At 54.0% G+C, this 18,974-nt stretch overlaps 1 protein-coding gene across 1 annotated transcript; it reads left to right on the forward strand.

Moving 5' to 3' along the window:
• Positions 1-322: 322 nt before the first annotated feature.
• Positions 323-8,348, forward strand: LOC123652027 (sialic acid-binding Ig-like lectin 10). Its single transcript, XM_045578873.1, has 10 exons — positions 323-799; positions 1,269-1,556; positions 1,854-1,901; positions 2,800-3,063; positions 3,787-3,834; positions 4,009-4,266; positions 4,362-4,646; positions 4,917-5,022; positions 5,122-5,287; positions 7,753-8,348. Exons 1-10 carry the CDS (start codon positions 367-369, stop codon positions 7,966-7,968), a joined length of 2,112 nt encoding a protein of 703 aa, XP_045434829.1. The 5' UTR covers positions 323-366; the 3' UTR covers positions 7,969-8,348.
• Positions 8,349-18,974: the final 10,626 nt, after the last annotated feature.

The raw sequence follows: 18,974 nt of genomic DNA on the forward strand, positions 1-18,974 counted from the left end.
CTTCCACCCACCCACGGCCAGGCCCCAGGGCCGGACACGGGCCCCCCACACCCTCCCGCAGAGATGACCACCTGGGAAGGACCTGCCGAGCCGGCCCCAACGCCAGGCATCCGCCCGCCTGCCCCACGAGGAAGCGCAGACAGAGCCGGAGCGTCCAGAGGGCCAGATGGGGTGGGGAGAGGGGTGACAGATGGGGAGATCCCCCGTGGTCTCAGAGGAGAAGCTCATTTTCATGCATCAGCCCCCGAGGCCCCACTTCCGCCTGCCTGCACGCCTGCCTGCCCTGGGCTTCCTCTTCTGCCCCTTCAGAGTGTCTCTGGGCATGAGCCTGCCTCAGGGCAGGGCCCAGTGTCTCCGGGGCCAGCCATGCTCCTGCCGCTGCTGCTCTTCTTCGGGGTGCTGGGGGGCGGTGGGTGCGCCCAGGGCTGGGGCGCAGCGGACCAGGATACACACTACTGGCTGAAGGTGGAGAAGGCGACGGTGCCCCAGGGCCTGTGCGTGTGGGTGCCCTGCTCCTTCTCCTACCCTGGGAAGGGCAGCGCCAAGGCTGCCCAGGTGCAAGGCCACTGGTTCAGCGATAAGATGGACTACCTCGTGGCCACCACCGACCCGTCCCGGAGAGTGAACCGGAAGGCCAAGGGCCGCTTCCAGCTGGTGGGCAGCCCCGGAAACGGTGACTGCTCCCTGCTGCTCACGGATGCCCTGATGGAAGACCGAGGGACGTACTTCTTCCGGGTCGAGGGAGGCCCTGCCCTGCCATACAGTTTTCAGAACAATAAGTTCTTTCTGGATGTGACAGGTACTGGATGGGGTGGGAATGGAATGGGAATCCCCCCTGCCGTCCCCTCTCCCTGCCTCCCTCCCCGTCTCTCATGTCGGAGGGCCGTGGGGCACAGGGGGTGCTGTGGGGCACAGGGGGTGCAGTGGGGCATAGGGTGCGTTCAGGGGGTGCCATGGGGCCACAGGGGATTCTCAGGGGGTGCTCTGGGGCACAGGGGATTCTCAGGGGGTGCCGTGGGGCACAGGGCCCCTCAGGGGGTGCCATGGGATACAGGGGGCACTCGGAGGTGCCATGGGGTACAGGGGGCGCTCGGGGGTGCCATGGGGTACAGGGGGCGCTCGGGGGTGCCATGGGGTACAGGGGGCGCTCGGAGGTGCCATGGGGTACAGGGGGCGCTCAGGGGGTGCTGTGGGGCACAGGGGCCCCTCAGGGGGTGCCGTGGGGCACAGGGGGCGCTCCCTGCCTGAGCTGCCCGCTCTCCCCCCAGCCCAGACCCAGGAGCCAGCCATCTACATCCCTGAGACCCTGGAGCCCGGGCGCCCGGCCACGGCCGTCTGCGCGTTCCAGTTCTACTCCGAGCGATGCCCGGCCCCGACCCTCTCCTGGACGGGGGCCGCTCTCTCCCCGCAGGACTTGGGGGTGACCACCACGGCCTACGTGTCCGTGCTCACCCTCACGCCCCGACGGCAGGACCACGGCACCGACCTCACCTGCCGGGCCAGCTTCTCCTCGAAGCACCTGAGCTCCGAGCGCCGAGTCCAGCTGAACGTGGCCTGTGGGTCCAGTGGGGGGGGCATCGGGGTGGACAGCAGGCCCAGTGGGTGGGGAGGGGGGCACGGTCCCGCTCTGGGTGGCTGGGGGAGGAGTGGCGGGGAGAGGGGGTGTCCACAGAGAGGAAGGGGTAGGGTCCTGAGCTGGGAGGACAGGAGGGGAAGCGATGCTGTGTGGTCCTCCAGCCGCAGGCGTGCCTGTCACTCCTGGGTCACATGACTTCCCTGGGGATGGCCTCTCTGTCCGTCCCACGTGGTGGTGGGTTGGCTGTGGCTGTGGGGACACCACGATCTCATTGCAGACGCCCCGGATGTCCCGGTCATCAGCTTCTCCTGGGACTACGGGCCAGGTACCGAGGCTGGGAGGGTGGGCCGGGGCTGGGCCGGGTCCGCTTTGGAGGGGGGAAGGATGGCAGAGATGTGGGGGGGGGGGAGCGGGAATGGGGCTTCTCCCTCTCGCTCTCTCTCTCTTTAATAGATTTCTACTGAGTTCAGAGAGGAAGGGAGAGGGAGAGAGAGGGAGAAAACTCAATGAGGAGCCCGGCCGAGGTGGCTCAGGGGTTGAGCAATGACCTATGAGCCAGGAGGGCACGGTTTGATCCCCCGGTCAGGGCACGTGCCCGGGTTGTGGGCTGGATTCCCAGTAGGGGGCGTGCAGGAGGCAGCTGATCGATGATTCTCTCTCATCGTTGATGTCTCTCTCTCTCTCTCCTCTATGAAATCAATAAAAACATATATATATTTTTTTTTTTAATTAATTTTTTTTTTTAAGGAAACATCATGCCCTAACCACTTTGGCTCGGTGAATGGAGCGTAGGCCTGAGGACTGAAGGGTCGCGGGTTCCATTCCGGTCAAGGGCATGTATCCTGGTTGTGGGCACATCCCCAGTGAGGGACATGCAGGAGGCAGCTGGTCGATGTTTCTCTCTCATCCATGTTTCTGGCTCTCCCTTTCCCTTCCTCTCTGCAAAAATTCAATATATATATATATATATATATATATTATTGTTTTCGGCTCAATAAAATATATTTTTTTTTTAAAAAAAGGAAACATCAACGATGAGAGCATCATTGATCGGCTGCCTCCCGCATTGGGCACACCGGGGACTGAGCCCGCAACTTGGGCGTCAACCCTGGCCTTGCCCTGACAGGGGATCAAACCAGGACCTCCTGGCTCATCGGTCGATGCTCAACCACTGAGCCTCTAGCTGAGTCTCCCCCACCCCCCTTCTCTCTCTCCCTCCGCAGCCCAGGAGCTCCAGGGGAACAGCCCACACCTGCAAGCCCGGAAGGGCCAGCGCCTGCGGCTGCTCTGCTCTGCGGACGGCAGGCCCCCTGCCGACCTGAGCTGGGCCCTGGGGGACAGCGTCCTCTCCTGGTCTAACCCCGAGGGGCCTGGGGGCCTGGAGCTGGTGCTGCCCTCAGTGCGGCCGGGGGACGCGGGGCACTACTCCTGCCGCGCGGAGAACAGGCTGGGCCTCCGGAGCCGCACCCTGAGCCTCTCTGTGAGCTGTGAGTGTGATCGAGGCCTGGTGTCCGGGAAGGAGGAGGGCGGGGGGCGAGGGGCGAGGGGCGAGGGCCTGGGCCGGGAGCGGGTCCCAGAGCTCCAACCAAGGAGCTGGAACCTGGGCCTGTGGGATTCACGATTCTGGTTCCACTTCTGAGGCATGTGCCCTCGATCAGAATGGAACCTGGGACCTTTCAGTCCGCAGGCGAACGAACGCTCTATCCACCGAGCCACACCAGCTAGTGAGTGCAGTGGTCGGCAAACTCATTAGTCAACAGAGCCAAATATCAACAGTACAACGATTGAAGTTTCTTTTGAGAGCCGAAAACCGACTTGTGCGCGTGGGCCACGAAGTTTTACTCGCCCTGCACTTGTGTGCCCGCACGTGGTATGAGCCTCATGTGGCTCACCAGCCGCGGTTTGCCGACCAGAGCTAGGGCAGATCAGGCTGGTTCCTAGGTCAATGCTCAACCACTGAGCCACCCAGGCGTGGCAGGGACCCACCCTTCTTACCCACACATTTCCTTGGGTGCTTTGTGTCGGTGGGTGGGTGATTCAACCCTCCACCCCTGCGTGCTGAGCAAGGACCTGGGAACCAGGAGGTCCCGGTTTGATCACGGGTCAGGGCAATGCCCTGGTTGATGCCCACAGTCATTGGTCCGCAGGGACCCTTGGCCCAGAGCGAGGCCCCGCCGGCCCGCCTGGAGCTGGTGCCGTGTCTGTTTCAGATGCCCCGGAGAACCTGACCTTGACCGTCTCCCGAGCAAACGGGGCAGGTAGGAAAGGGGGCCAGAGGGCGAGTCTAGGGTTCAGGGGTGAGTCTAAGGTTCAGGGGTGAATCTAGAATTCAAGGGTAAGTGTAGGGTTCAGAGGCGTCTGGGGTGTGCGCCTGCGAAGGTCCCAGTGTCCTCAGCTGAGTGTCTGTCTGTCCCTCCCCTTCTCTCCCTTAGTCCTGGAGACACTCGAGGACGGCTCGTCTCTCCCGGTCCTGGAGGGCCAAAGCCTGCGCCTGCTCTGCGTCGCCCACAGCGACCCCCCTGCCTCGCTGAGCTGGGCCCGCGGAGCACAGGCCCTGCGCCCCTCCCAGCCCGCAGCCCCTGGGGTCCTGGAGCTGCCTGGGGTGCGAGCGGAGCACGAGGGCCAATTCGTTTGCACCGCTCAGAACGCGCTGGGCACCCTCCGCGCCTCGCTGATCCTCTCTGTGCAATGTGAGTGGGGGATGGGGAGCTGGGGTGGGGGGAGCAGCGCACCTGGGGCCTGGGAGGGCAGGGGCACAGCTGACCCCTCTCCTCGCTCCCCACAGACCCCCCGCAGCTGCTGGGACCCTCCTGCTTCTGGGAGGACCAGGCTTTGCACTGCAGCTGCTCCGCCAGGGCCCTGCCGGCCCCCTCCCTGCGCTGGCAGCTGGGGAAGGGGATGCTGGAGGGGAACCATGGCAACGGTTCCCACGCTGTCACCTCCAGCTCAGTGGGGCCCTGGACCAACAGCTCCCTGAGCCTCCGTGAGGGGCTCAGCCCTGACCTCAGGCTCAGCTGCGAGGCCCGGAATGAGCACGGGGCTCAGAGCGCCTGGGTCCTGCTGCTGCCAGGTCAGAGCCTGCTGGGGGGCCTTGTAGGCGGGGCCTGGGGAGGGGGTTGCAAGGGGTAGGTCCAGTGGTTGGAGCTGGGGAGGGAAAGGGGGTTCCCAGGGGAAGGTGCAAAGCCTGGGCCTGGGGTTTAAAAGGAAAAGAGCCAGAGGGGGTGCAGGTAAGGAGTGGGAGCTGCAGGCCTGTGAGCCCGTGGCAGAGGGCCGGCGGGGAGGGGGGGGACCCGCGTGGGGGTGGGAGAGGCTCAGGGTCGCCTGGCGTTTCCTCGCGCAGAAGACAAGGAGCTCATCGCTAAAGGATTCTCCAAGGGAGTGGCTCTGGGCACTGGCGTCACCACCCTCCTCTGCCTCTGCCTCTGCCTCTGCCTCATCCTGGCCACGTGAGTGAGGGACAGGAGAGGGGGGCGGAGACCGGGCTGCGGGAGGGAGGTGCCGGAGCCCAGGCCTGGGGCGCACACTAAGGTGGGGCGTCTCCTCAGCGTGAAGACTCTGAGGAAGACCCGGACCCCGGAGGCCCCGGCAGCGGAGACGCCAGCGGAGACGCCCGCGGAGACTCCCGGGCGGACAGAGACCTGGAGGTCCAGGCTCACCCGGAGGAGCACCATCCTGGATTACATCAACGTGATCCCCAAGGCGCGCGGCCTGGTGAGTGCGGGCCGCCCTGCGCCCCTGGGACACGGAGGTGGAAAAGGTGGGGTTGCTGGTTGGATTCAAGGCCTGATGAGTCCTTGACCACCATCGCAGGCTCCCTCGGAGCCTCCACGTCTCCCTCCTTCTCCTTGGAGAGCTGGTCTGAGGAGTCAAAGCATGCCCTTGCTCAGTAGAGAACAGCTGTGCCGTTATTACCAGCACCAAGGACAGGACTGGGTATGATTAACGAGAGGCCAGGTGCACGGAATGGGTGCACCCGTAGGGTCCGTAGGCCTGGCCGCTGCCGGCTGGGGCCTGCCTTCCTCCTGGGCCACCCTCTGGTGGTCGGTGCACGTCATAGTGAGCCATAGAGCCCCCTTTCGCCAGGGGGGACCCCCAAGGGGACACTCTGCATAGTCGCCTTTTATGTATATAGAGGATGTAATGTTATGAGCATCCCTGAGAGGCAGTGTGTCCTGGTGACTAACAGCTGGGCTGCCCGGGTTCAGACCTGCGTTCATTCCTGTGTGTTCTTGGGCAAGTCACTTAACTTCTCTGAGCCTTTTCTTGAACATTAAAATGGGGGGAATAGTAGACTGGCACCTGAACCTCGACTCACCCCTGAGCCCTAGACTCACCCCTGAGCCCTAGACTCACCCCTGAGCCCTAGACTCACCCCTGAACCTAGACTCACCCCTGAACCCTACACTCACCCCTGAACCCTAGACTCACCCCTGAACCCTAGACTCATCCCTCTACTCTAAACTCACCCCTGAACCCTAGACTCACCCCTGAACCCTACACTCACCCCTGAACCCTACACTTACCCTTGAACTCTAGACTCACCCCTGAACCCTACACTTACCCTTGAACTCTAGACTCACCCCTGAACCCTACACTTACCCTTGAACTCTAGACTCACCCCTGAACCCTACACTTACCCTTGAACTCTAGACTCACCCCTGAACCCTACACTTACCCTTGAACTCTAGACTCATCCCTGAACCCTAGACTCATCCCTGAACCCTAGACTCACCCCTGATCCCTAGACTCACCCCTGAACCCTAGACTCACCCCTAAACCCTAGACTCACCCCTAAACCCTAGACTCTTGGGCAACTCTTGAGGCAGCATCTCCCTGGGATGTCTAACAGGCACCTCAGACGTAGCCTGTCCAAAGGTGAGCTTAGGAGTAACTGCACCACTGGCACATCTACTCCGTCCTCCCCATCCCAGCAAATAGCACTACTTCCCCGCTGCTCAGGCCTAAAGCCTCAGCCACCGTTCATGCCTCTCTTCTCCATCAACCTCTCCCCCCCCCCCCCCATCAATCCATCAGCAAAATCCCTTCAAACCACTTCTCCTCCTACTTCCCTCGTCCTCGCCCATGGACACCACCACCACCTCCTGTGAGTCCTCTCTGCGCCCACGCCCCCAACCCACTTCTCTGCACATCTCATCCGTTTAAAGTAAGGTGACCAGGCATCCCGCTTCTGGTGGGACAGTCCCGATTTTTAACACTTTGTCCCGCATCCTGTGGCATTTTTTTTTAAAAAAAGTACCGATTCTTTCCAAAAATCTGGACTTGCCGTGGGACAAATTGTCCAAACTCGGGACTGTCCCACCAAAAGTGGGACGCCTGGTCATTTTAGTTTAAAGCCCCAAATAGGTCCACCAACCAACCCCCTAAACACAATCAAAAGGCAGGAGCACGTGAGTAGTACTGGCTGCCGACCAGTTAAATAGAGCGTGGAGCCAAACCGTTTTCTTCCATGCCAGTCTCTGAGGGTCACGTGCACATGATTCACGTCTATAACCCTCTGGAGAGGAGGAACCAGTAGAACTGGGTAACAGAGCAGGGCCTGCCTGGGGTTAGGGCCCGGTGACTGTAGGGTGAGAGCTGTCTGCCTCCGGATGGCAGTTACAGGAGCCGACCTGTGTGAGTCTGCGAGGGCGGCCTCAGCAAAGGGCCACAGATGAAGGGGCTTAGACAACCGACACTTGTCCATCGTTTCTGTCCCGAGATGGAATGTGGGCTCCTGAGATAGAAAACTTTTTTTTTTTTTAATCTTTAGAGGAATTAAAAAAAAAAAAAAAAATATATATATATATATATATATATATATATATATATATATATATATACTTTATTGATTTTTTACAGAGAAGAAGAAACAGGAATAGAGAGTTAGAAACATCGATGAGAGAGAATTATTGATTAGCTGCCTCTTGCACCACCCCCACTGGGGATGTGCCTGCAACCAAGGTACATGCCCTTGATCAGAGTCGAACCTGGGACCTTTCAGTCCGCAGGCCGATGCTCTATCCACTGAGCCAAACCGGTTTCGGCCGGAGACTTTGTTTGACTCCCTGATGTAACCCCAGTTCCTCCATCAGTGCCTCCCACGGGGTACCCATAAGTATTTGCTGAATGAATGAATGAATGAATGAATGAATGAATAATGGTCGTTTCCCCCTTAGGCTCGGGATCCAAAGGCCAAGCCCAGCAGTCCTTCCAGGGCCCCTCCTGCGGGTGCTAACTCTCCAAGACGGAAGACGTCCCCTGTAGCCTCAGAGGCAAGGAACAGCCAACAGGAGATCCATTACGCTGCCCTCAGCTTCCCAGGGTCCCGGCCACAGGAGGCCCAGGAGGCCATGGACACCAACGCGGAATACGCCCAGATCCGGTTCCGCTGACGGTTTCCCCAGCGGCGGGACGGGGATCTAGGCTGGGGAGAAAGGCGGTCGCCGAGAGGATGGAGAAGAGAGGACTAGGCCTTGCGCTCTTTCTTCTGGTGGATCCTCCAAGGATGGGCCGTCCCATCGCAGGCCTGGCATTCTACAGCCGGACTGCTCTCTCCGGAGGCACCCAATCTGGATAAACTTTTTGTCTCAGAAGCCCAGGCACCATCTCTCCCCGATGCCTCCCAGTCTCACTTTCTCCAAGGTGGGAGAACCTTTATGGAAATGGTTTGACAGCCAAAACTGGTTTGGCTCAGTGGAGAGAGCGTCGACCTGCGGACTGAGAGGTCCCAGATTCCATTCCGGTCAAGGGCATGTACCTTGGTTGCGGGCACATCCCCGGTGGGGGTGGTGCAAGAGGCAGCTGATCGATGATTTTCTCTCATGGATGTTTCTAGCTCTCTATCCCTCTCTCTTTCTCTCTGTAAAAAAATCAATAAAATATATAAATTAAAAGAATAGGGGGAAAAAAGAAATGTGATTAGTCTTAAAAAAAAAAAAAAAAAGAAAAGAAAAGAAAAGAAAAGAAAATGGTTCAACAGTGAGGCAAGCGAGCCTGGTGTCAGCCTATGAATCAGGCGGTCACGATTCCTGGTCGGGGCCCAGGCCCAGGTTGTGGGCTTGATCCCTGACTGGAGGATGCAGGAGACAGCCGATGATCGATGAGTCTCTCTCATGATTGATGTTTCAATCTCCTTTCTCTCTCTCTCTCTCTCTCTCTCTCTCTCTCTCTCTCTCTCTCTCTCTCTCTCTCTCCCTCCCTCCCTCCCTCTCTGAAATCAATAAAAAGTACCCCACATATTTTATTAAAAATAAATGGGGGCAAGAGTCAAGAGAACGTTTTGTGATAGTTAAACATGGGAATTCAAGTGTTAGTGTCACTAATAAAGTGTTCCTGGAGGCCAGCCCCTGCTTTTCTGTGTTCATGCTGCTGCAGAGCCGAAGATATGTATGCGTCTGGCCCTCGGCAGGAACAAGTGTGTGGGTCTTGACCTAAAATAAACTCGCCCGCTCAGTGTTGCCGAAGAGGAACCAGGAGCAGCGTTGCAGAAAGGGGTCAAGGATAGCCGGGGCCAGCGTGACCAGCCCCAGGGCGGGGGAGGGGGGGCGGGGGAGGGAGGTTCCAGGGCCAGGAGGCAACCTGGGGGCTGGGGGCAGATGTGTGGGAAGAACAAAGGCTTGGGGGCTTGGGAGCGGGGACACCGGCAAAGTGGGACCAGGAAGGAACAGACTGTGCGCTCAGACCGGCCGGTGAAGGGAGAGCGAGAGGAGTCTGTTTCTCGCTACAGATCAGGTCCCTTCCATTCGTCCTTCCCCGAGGTCACGGCGGTGATTGCTTCATGGACAGTCCTCTTGGGGGATGGTCAGTAGTCACGCTGAAAAGGGGGAGCCCAGAAAAGACGCTGGCCTTTGCCTTAGGCCTGTAGCTGGTGCGGCTCCGTGGATAGTGTCAGCCGTGGACTGAAGGGTCCAGGGTTCAATGCTAGTCAAGGGCACGGACCTCATTTGCAGGTGCCCTGGCCCCTGCCAGGATGCTTGCAGGAGGCAACCCATCGACGTGTCTCTCTCATATCAGTGTTTCTCTTTGTCTCTCCCTCTCCCTTCCACTGTCTCTAAAAATCAATGGAAAGAAATCCTCATGAGCCGAAACATCAATCAGCTGTCTCCTGCACACCTGCCATTGGGGATGTGCCCGCAACCAAGTTACATGCCCTTGACTGGAATCGAACCCGGGATCTTTCAGTCCACAGGCCGACGCTTTATCCACTGAGCCAAACCAGCCAGGGCAGGAAGCTCATATTTGTAAGCACCTCCTGTGTACCACGTGATGAGTCAATGACGTATAGTTATCTCCTCTGATAGCAACTGTGGTGTGTGATTAACCGCATCTCCCTTGTGGAGATATCTGAGGCCCACAGAGGGGAATTCATTTATCTGCAGCCACATGCTGACTGGAAACCACAGTTTCCCTCGGCCTCCCCGGGCTACGCATTCCTTCCTGAAGGGGGCGCTTCTGGGAGGAAAGTGACTCAGAACCACAGGCCAGTACCCAGGCAGGGCTCCTGGCATGGCTCTGGGGAGAACCTGATCTGGCTTACAGGAAGCAGGATCAAGATGGTGAAACATCCAATCTTATATATATATATATATATATATATATATATATATATATATATATATATATATATATATATACAAAACAAAAAACCTGCTGTTTGAAATTTCAACCCTGCTATCTGGCTCCTGGAAATGCTTGCTTAAATAATAAGGAAAATAAGACTACTCCCACTTCAGAGAGGCCATTAAACCTTTTCCAGGACGAAGTTGTCAGTGCTGGCACCAGGCCAGGCCTTTGATTGAGATCTCAAGGCCCCAGCACACAGGGGCTCTTTAAGAACTTGCAAAGGGGGCCGGATACACCCTGTATTTGGGAGACAAAGAAGGTAAAAACATATAAATAGGGAAAGTTCTTCCATGTTGGAGCCCAAAATTTGAGAGACATTTTCCTCTGCACCCGCACATAATAAATGTAACTCCATCTCTAAGTATTGCTTGGTTCTTCTCCTGTTTTCTGTAACAATGAGAGGGGGTTTAGAGGGATGGAGGTGGAAAAGATTTAGAAGTACTGACTTCCAGTCATCAAACCAGTCGCGGGGTGTGAAGTAGAGCCCAGGAAACAGAGTCAATAATATTGTAATGAGCTCTCGCTGGTTTGGCTCAGTGGATAGAGCGTTGGCCTGCAGACTGAAGGGTCCCTGGTTCAATTCCAGTCAAGAGCACATGCCCCTGTTATGGGCTCGATCCCCAGTAGAGGGCGTGCAGGAGGCATCGGATCAATGATTCTCATTCACGTTTCTGTCTCTGTCTCCCTCGCCCTTCCTCTCTGAAATCAATAAAAAATATATATTTAAAATAACAATAATATTGAAATGACTATGTATGGTGTCAGGTGGGTACTAGACTTATGGGGGAATCATGCCATAAGGTACACAAATGTCTAATCACTATGTTGTACATTTGGAGCGAATATCACATTGAATGTCAACTGTAATTGAAGAATAAGTTTTGAAAAGGAGGCTACTTAATTGGAACAGTGGACATCTTTATAAAATTCAGTCCATGTTCTACATGGTCTTCCCTCTCACTCACTGTGTCCTTTGAGATTTTTCGCTCTGTGTAACGCTTTTTAACCTTTTGTGTAGAAGACCTACATATTTTTGTTAGATTTCTCTTGAGGTATACTTGAATAAAAATCAGTGGAAACATATCCTCGGGTGAGGATAAAAACAAACATAAAAACAAAAAACATACTTGGGTGAAAGTTTTTTTGTTCTTGTTTTTAAAGCGTAAAAATGGAATGAGCTTCAGGGACTGCAGTGGGCCCCAGCAGCCAGGACACACACAGGAATGGAATTACAGACTCACAGATGGGGTCGCTCCCCTTGCACCCACCTCCTTTCACAGATGGGCCTTGGAGAGGGGCAAAGTCTTCTTGCCTGTGGTCACACAGCAAAATAGCAGAAGTGAGATCCAAACTCAGGCCCCAAAATAGATGAGCATGGCAGGTCCCGAGGTCTTTTTCATCCGAGTAGAGTGGGACGGGGGCTAGAGGAACTCCTGTTCCCCTCCCTGGACCCCCACGTCCTTCCAGGAGAGCAAGCCTCCCGCCCGTGTCTGACCTGGGGAATTGCAAGGTTAGAAGGCTGTGTTGCTAAGGCAGCAGGTTTGGCCAGGGGTCAGTGACTTCGAAATGTGTGTGGGAAGGTCGTGGCTTGTGCAATAACGACTTGGGACTTGGCGGGAAGGAAGAGAGCGGTTGTCTGGTACTCTCCGGGAAGGGCAGTGCTGTGTCGATGAAAAGGACAAAAAAAAAAAAAACAAAAACAAAAAAAAGAACAAACACACACCACCAGGCCCGGAGTCCGAAGACCCAGCTCGGACCTTCTGTATTGCGAGATACTCTTATAGTATCACTTATCAGAGACTATCAATGCCAGGAAATACACCTGTAATGCAGCTCCATGTTTCTTTTTTAATTTATTTTTATTTTTAAAAATATATTTCATTGATTTTTACAGAGAGGAAGGGAGAGGGAGAGAGAGCTAGAAACATCGATGAGAGAGGAACATCGACCAGCTGCCTCCTGCACACCCCCCACCGGGGATGTGCCCGCAACCAATGCACATGCCCTTGACCGGAATCGCACCCGGGATCCTTCAGTCCGCAGACTGACACTCTATCCACTGAGTCAAACCGGTTTTGACTGTGTTTCTTTTTTTTAAATATATTTTTTTTTATTGATTTCAGAGAGGAAGGGGAAGAGAGGAGAGAGAGAGAGAGAGAGAGAGAGAGAGAGAGAGAGAGAGAGAGAGAGAGAGAGAAACATCAATGATGGGAATCTTTGATCGGCTGCCTCCTGCACATGCCTGGCATGTGCCCTTGACCTGGAATCAAACCAGTAGCCTCCTGGTTCATAGGTCAATGCTTAACCACTGAGCCATGCTGGCCGGGCCACTGTTCCATATTTCTGATCACTGACTCAGTTGTGTTCTGTTGAAACTTTTTTTTTTTTTTTTTTTAACATTGTCTTGGACGTTCTGTAACTTTCCAATCCATTCTGATGGAGAAAAATCAGCCTGATCTTACACCTTCAGCTCAGACTTGGTTTCCATCCTGTCATCCCCTAGATGGAGAGGTTTACATCCTCTCCATCCGGCAGAGCTGGCACCTGACTCCTTGGAGGAGACACAGGTTCCCTTCATTTCCACTTGGAGCCCTTGTTTCCCAAATTCTTGGGGCTCGGAGGAAGGACGGGGATGGGGACAAGTGACTCTCGGCCTAACTGGCCACAGCTATGACTTCCTGTGGGCTGAAATGGCCTCTCTGGCAGGTGCCCAAAGACTGGCTCTCTCTCTTGGAGCAAAGGAGTGAGGTCTTGTCTGGCTGAGCGTTTCCCAAACTCAACGTTGTGTCCTCCTCCCACACGACAACGGACAAAACCCCTCCTGGGTGGGTGTTCCTCTTTCACTCCCACACGGCTGCCGCAACTGGCAGCCCCAGAGATGTGGGTTTTCCACACATCAGAGAGTCTTCGACACCGGCGGGCTGTCCTACAATTGACTTCAACGCTGACACCATCTACCTCAAGGCAGCATCGGAACCCACAGGTGCAGGGCTCCGTCCTACAGTCGGCCCCGATCCTGACGTCAGCCGCCAGACACAAGTCCATTAGCTGTAGGTGCTTCTGACCTGTCGGCAGTAGACCGGAGGTTCCAAAAACTCCCCTCCTTGGGTTTGATCATTTCATAACGGCTCACAGATTTCAGGGGGAAACCCTTAGCTACATGTGCTGGTTTATTACACAGGGATGCCACAGGGAACAGCCAGGTGGGAGAGATGCCTAGGGCAAGGATGGGCAAGGGGTAGGGCACCTCCATGCTCTCACCTGATGCATCTCCCTCCCAGCATCTGTGGGATCCCTTATCACATCCCACGTGGTTCAGGGTTCCTCTTCAGGGTCCGGTTTCTGGAGAAGGCCGCACACAAATGAAAAAAGGCTAGGAAAGAGTTACTTTGGCCGAAACTGGTTTGGCTCAGTGGATAGAGCGTCGGTCTGCGGACTGAAGGGTCCCAGGTTCTGTTCCGCTCAAGGGCATGCACCTTGGTTGTGGGCACATTCCCAGTGGGGGGTGTGCAGGAGGCAGCTTAGTGGATGTTTCTCTCTCATCGATGTTTCTAGCTCTCTATCCCTCTCTCTTCCTCTCTGTAAAACGTCAATAAAATATATTTTTTAAAAAGTGTTAATTTGGGGAAATGGGGGGCCAGGCCCGAGTCCACCTCTAGGGGGAGGACTAACCACTGCTCTGGCCTTTTGCCATCCCTTTTATTGAGGTTCTGAGATACACCCACATTCTTTAGGCAGGAAACTCCAACAATAGAAAATCAGCAAGAATTTGCATATGATTAAACAGGTGAAAGTCCTCCAGCTACTGATATCTCAACTAAACAATGAGTGATTAGCTCGGACCATTCAGAGCGATTAAGGTTGGCCAGCCTTCCTGATTCCCTTTTCACATTTCACTACTACCGTGTTTCCACGAAAATAAGACATCCTCCGAAAATAAGACCTACTCACAGGTTTCCTTATGAGTGAAATATAAGGCATCCCCGGAAAATAAGCCTCCCCCCCCCCCAGGCTAAACATGAGAGATTTGGTCCACTGATTCTGAAAGAAATGGAGTCACAAGAAATTCACCAGGAAATTCAGGAATTGGATTGTTATGATGATGTTCCAGAAGATGACGACATGATTGTCATTGAATAAATGAGTAAATTCTTGATACTGTAGGATTCACAGTTTGTCTGGTTTGTGTTGACAACTACCGTACTACCGTATTGTATACAGGTAATAAATTTCCTTTATTTTCATTTAACAATAAATGTGTACAGTATACTTCTTCATGGAAAAAATAAGACATCCCCTGAAAATAAGACTTAGCGCATCTTTGGGAGCAAAAATTAATATAAGACACTGTCTTATTTTTGGGGAAACAGGGTAGTGACCATGTTCAGTTTCCAGCAAGCATCCTCACATGCTCACCAACCCAGAAGCTTTCCGAGCCCTGTAGGTTGTGTTTTTTGTTTTGTTTTTTTTATAACATATTTTATTGATTTTTTTACAGACAGGAAGGGAGAGGGATAGAGAGTTAGAAACGTCGATGAGAGAGAATCATCGACCAGCTGCCTCCTACACACCCCCCACTGGGGATGTGCCCTTGACCGGGATCGAACCCGGGACCCCTCAGTCCGCAGACCGATGCTCTATCCACCGAGCTAAACCGGTTTTGGCTAGTTTGAGATTTTTATGGAGGCTTCATCATGTAGGTATGATGCATCCTTTACTCCATATCCAGCCTCGCTCCCTTCCCCGGAGGGGAGAGAGTCCCAGGCTTCTATGGAACTCTATGGCTTGGTCTTTTTGGAGACCAGCCTCCGTCCAGGAGCCCACCCAGTCACCTCATTAGAACAGAAGACACTCCTGTCATTGAGGAAATGATGAGGTTGCAGGAGCCCTCTCTGCCGGGAACCTGGGGCAGAGACCAACCTTGCAGGATGGAGAGGAGGGATGTTGGGATTTAAGCCACATTGGAATTGAAGGTGTAAGATCAGGCTGATTTATTAAAAATATACTTTTGTTGATTTCAGAGAGAAAGGGAGAGGGAGAGAGAGAAACATCGATGATGAGAGAGAATCATTGGTTGGCTGCCTCCTGCTGAGGATTGAGCCTGCAACCCAGGCATGTGCCCTTGTCCAGATGGAACCTGGGACCCTTCAGTCTGCAGACGTATGCTCTAACCACCGAGCCAAACCAGCCAGGGCAGATCAGGCTGATTTTTGTTATCAGAACTGACTGGAAAGTTACAGAATGTCCAAGACACTATTAGGGGGGTGGGGGGGAAAGTTTTAACAGAACATAAATGAGTTGGTAAGCAGAAATATGGAACTGGCCAGGTGGATAGAGTGTTGGCTTGCAGACAGAAGGGTCCTGGGTTTGATCCCAGTCAAGGGCATGTGCCTGGGTTGCAGGCTCCTCCCTGGGGTGTGTGCAGGAGGCACCCAATCGATGCTGTTTTTCTCACATCATATTTCTCTGTGTCTGACCATCTTTCTTCCACTCTCTCCAAAAATCAATGGAAAAAAAATACCCTTGGGTAGGGTTAAACAAACAAACAAACAGAAATATAGAGCTGTTTCATAGTTATATTTCCCGAAGTTTGTGGGAAGTTTCTCTTTTTTCCGCATCCAGCATGGAAAAGGAACAGGTTTTGGTTCCTGAGTGGAGGAGCTGGGGATTAAGAAATAAAAGAAAAAAAGCAAGATACAGAAGTAGAAGCAAGCCCTAACCGGTTTGGCTCAGTGGATAGAGCATCAGCCTGTGGACTGAAAGGTCCCAGGTTCGATTTGGGTCAAGGGCATGCACCTTGGTTGCAGGCACATCCCCAGTAGGAGGTGTGCAGGGGGCAGCTGATCAATGTTTCTCTCTCATCAAAGTTTCTAACTCTCTATTCTGCTCCCTTCCTCTCTGTAGGAAAATCAATAAGATATATTAAAAAAGAAAAAAAAAGAAATAGAAGCAAGCTGGGACCCGGTGGGATGCTGCCACTCTGAAGGAGGGACAGGACCCTGAGCCCATGCAGTGCATTTATTTTACACCCCCAAATACCAGGAAGTATCACCAAAACTTAGGATCAAAGGAGCTTATTTGCATTCTTGAGTAGGCCCCTAGCATTCCTGGTGCTTGTCTGGATTTACATATCAAAACCTGGACAAAGGTAAAATGTCAGTACTGATACCACTCTGCCTTCTTGGGGAGGGTATATCTGAGACTTGGCTCTGCCAGTCACTGGGACTCAGGTGACAACAATTTAAAGAATGTCCATATGCCTTCCCAGGGGGCCCTTTCCAGGAGTTGATAGTCTCTGATAACTGGTTATAGAGGGTATCTGGCAATGCAGAAAATCAGAGCTGAGTCTTCCCACTCTGGACCTGGTAGTGTTTATTCATTTTGTCTCTTTTGTCCTTCCCGTCGACACACCGCACTGCCTTTCCCTGAGAGTACTGGACAACAACACACCTCCTTCCCGCCAAGTCCCAAGTCGTTATTGCATAAGCCAGGACCTTCACACACACATTTCACCACCGGCACACACCTCCCAGCCTCCTGCTGCCCTCCTGGGTGAGAGGCCCTCCAGGAGGCTGAGACCAGCCACCCTCCTCGGGGCCCACTTGACTCACACGTTCCAACCACGCTGGGCTGTGGGGTGTGGGCTGTACTTCCTCTTCACCCACATCAGCTCCAGCCACAGGCTCAGAGATCCCAGGCCACCAACACCTCCGGCCAAAGAGCTACAGACTCAGAGGTCCCCGTGACCTTCTCAGGTTCAATCTTTTGCCATTGTGACTCAGAGAACCCAGGAAAGCATTGCCCATGGTTACAGGTTTGTTATAAAGGACAAAAGCCAGGAGGAGCCCCGGCCGCTGTGGCTCAGCGAGTTGAGCATTGGCCAGAAATGTGCACTGAGAAGTCCTCAGGCTTAATTTTTTTTTTTTTACCCTGAATTACAGGTACCCTGTCCCAAATCCCCCGACACTGCTCTCAATCCTCTCCGGAAGCCATCACCGGAGGACCCCCCTTACACAGGTGGATTTCCACCTAATTCATCCATTTAGAATTCCTTCACTGTCTTCAAGAAGTCAAACCTAAGAAAATACACAGCCAGAGCAGCTAAGAGAGGCCAGACACTAGGGTATTTGAGATCTTGCTCCCAGGCATTTGTCGGCTCAAATAAACTCTTATAACAATTTTAACACACACACACACACACACACACACACACACACAGAAAAGCCATACATGCAGTTGTATGACCTTGGGCAAGTCATTAACCTCCCCATGATTTAGTTTCCTCCTCTGTAAAATGAGAATAATAATAATACCTATTAGGGCTGTTGTGAATGAAGTAGATAAAAGTGCTTGGGTCCCCTCAGCTCAGCCTACACCCTCTCCTTGGACCACTGGCTCCTAATCACTCATATGCCTGCCTGCCTAGTCACCCCTTACTGCCTACCCCCTCAGCCTGGTTGCCCCCAACTGCCCTCCTCTGCCAGCCTGATTGTCCCTAACTACCCTGCCTCCTGGCCTGGTCGCCTCTCACTGTACCCCCTGCCAGCCTAATTGCCCCCAACTGCCCCCCTCTGCTGGTCTGGTTGCCCCTAACTGCCTCCCCCGGCCAGCCTGGTTGCTCCATGCAGCCTACTGTTCAGTCATTTGGTCGTCCTTCACTAACCCCTCCACAGGCCTAGTTGCCCCATGCAGCCTGCTTCTTCAGTTGTTTGGTCATTGCTCACTAACCCCCCTGCCAGCCTGGTCGTAGGCAGCCATCTTGTGAAGGTGTGAGGGTCAATTTGCATACATATAGGATCACCACCACCACCACTAGTTCTGGAATGCAGTGTGTGGAAGAAAAATAAGTCACAATCACAGGTGTAGCCCTGGCTGGTTTTGCTGTATGTTTGCCAATAGGACATGAGTCACTTCTCTGAGCCACTTCTCATTGGTCAGTAAAAGGCGAGGGCACTGATCTGCCCATCGGTGACCCCTTGGCAATCGCCATCTCAGGTCTAAGGGGCTGTGTCCTCCCAGCATTGCTAGACAAGGCCAGGTGGTCCTCCAGAAAGGCGCTGGGTGTTTTATTAGAAGGGATTCTGACAAAGGGTCAGGGCAAGAGCGTTTGAGGGATGACAGGATGTCCTGTGTCTTGTTTGTGGTCACGGTCACACAGCCGTATGCATTCGCCAAAACTCGGAACTGTACGCCACGAGGAGTGAACTTTACCGTGCCACAAGATGACAGGAATAGAAAATATACTGATCTCCTTTTCAAAGATGAGGAGTTAAATGAAATCATGCAAGTGGACATGCCATGGGGACTGTCTGGCCTCCAGACTCCCACTGCCATGTTTAGCAGACACTTCTGGCAAGTCCTTGATTTCAAAGAGTCTGAAGACCATCCACAGTAGCCACCTAAACCTAAGGGGACTCATTTCAGCACAGACCTCAGTCCACAAACCTGACCTCTAACCTCACACTCATCCCAGCAACCTTGCCAAGTACCCTGGCCATTTTCTGGGTTGTGGGCAAAACCACCCAGCTCCACGGCTCCAGGTGGCGATGGGTCTGAGCAGTGATAGCTGGCCGAAGGCTATGGAAGCTGGACTGGGAGTCTGGCAGCTGGGAAGGTCTAAGAGGCGGGGCCTTCTCACGTGGGGGAAGGAGTTAAGAGGGGCTCAGGAATCCTGAAGCCACGGGGGATGAGGAGGGGCTTCTGTGTGTGATGGATGTGAGAAGGTCCCTGAGGGGGACTCCCAAAGTCGATTCTGGTGAAGGTGTTTGCGAGGGCA

This window comes from Pipistrellus kuhlii, unplaced genomic scaffold (genome assembly GCF_014108245.1).
Source record: "Pipistrellus kuhlii isolate mPipKuh1 unplaced genomic scaffold, mPipKuh1.p scaffold_m20_p_108, whole genome shotgun sequence".
Taxonomy (NCBI): Eukaryota; Metazoa; Chordata; class Mammalia; order Chiroptera; family Vespertilionidae; genus Pipistrellus; species Pipistrellus kuhlii.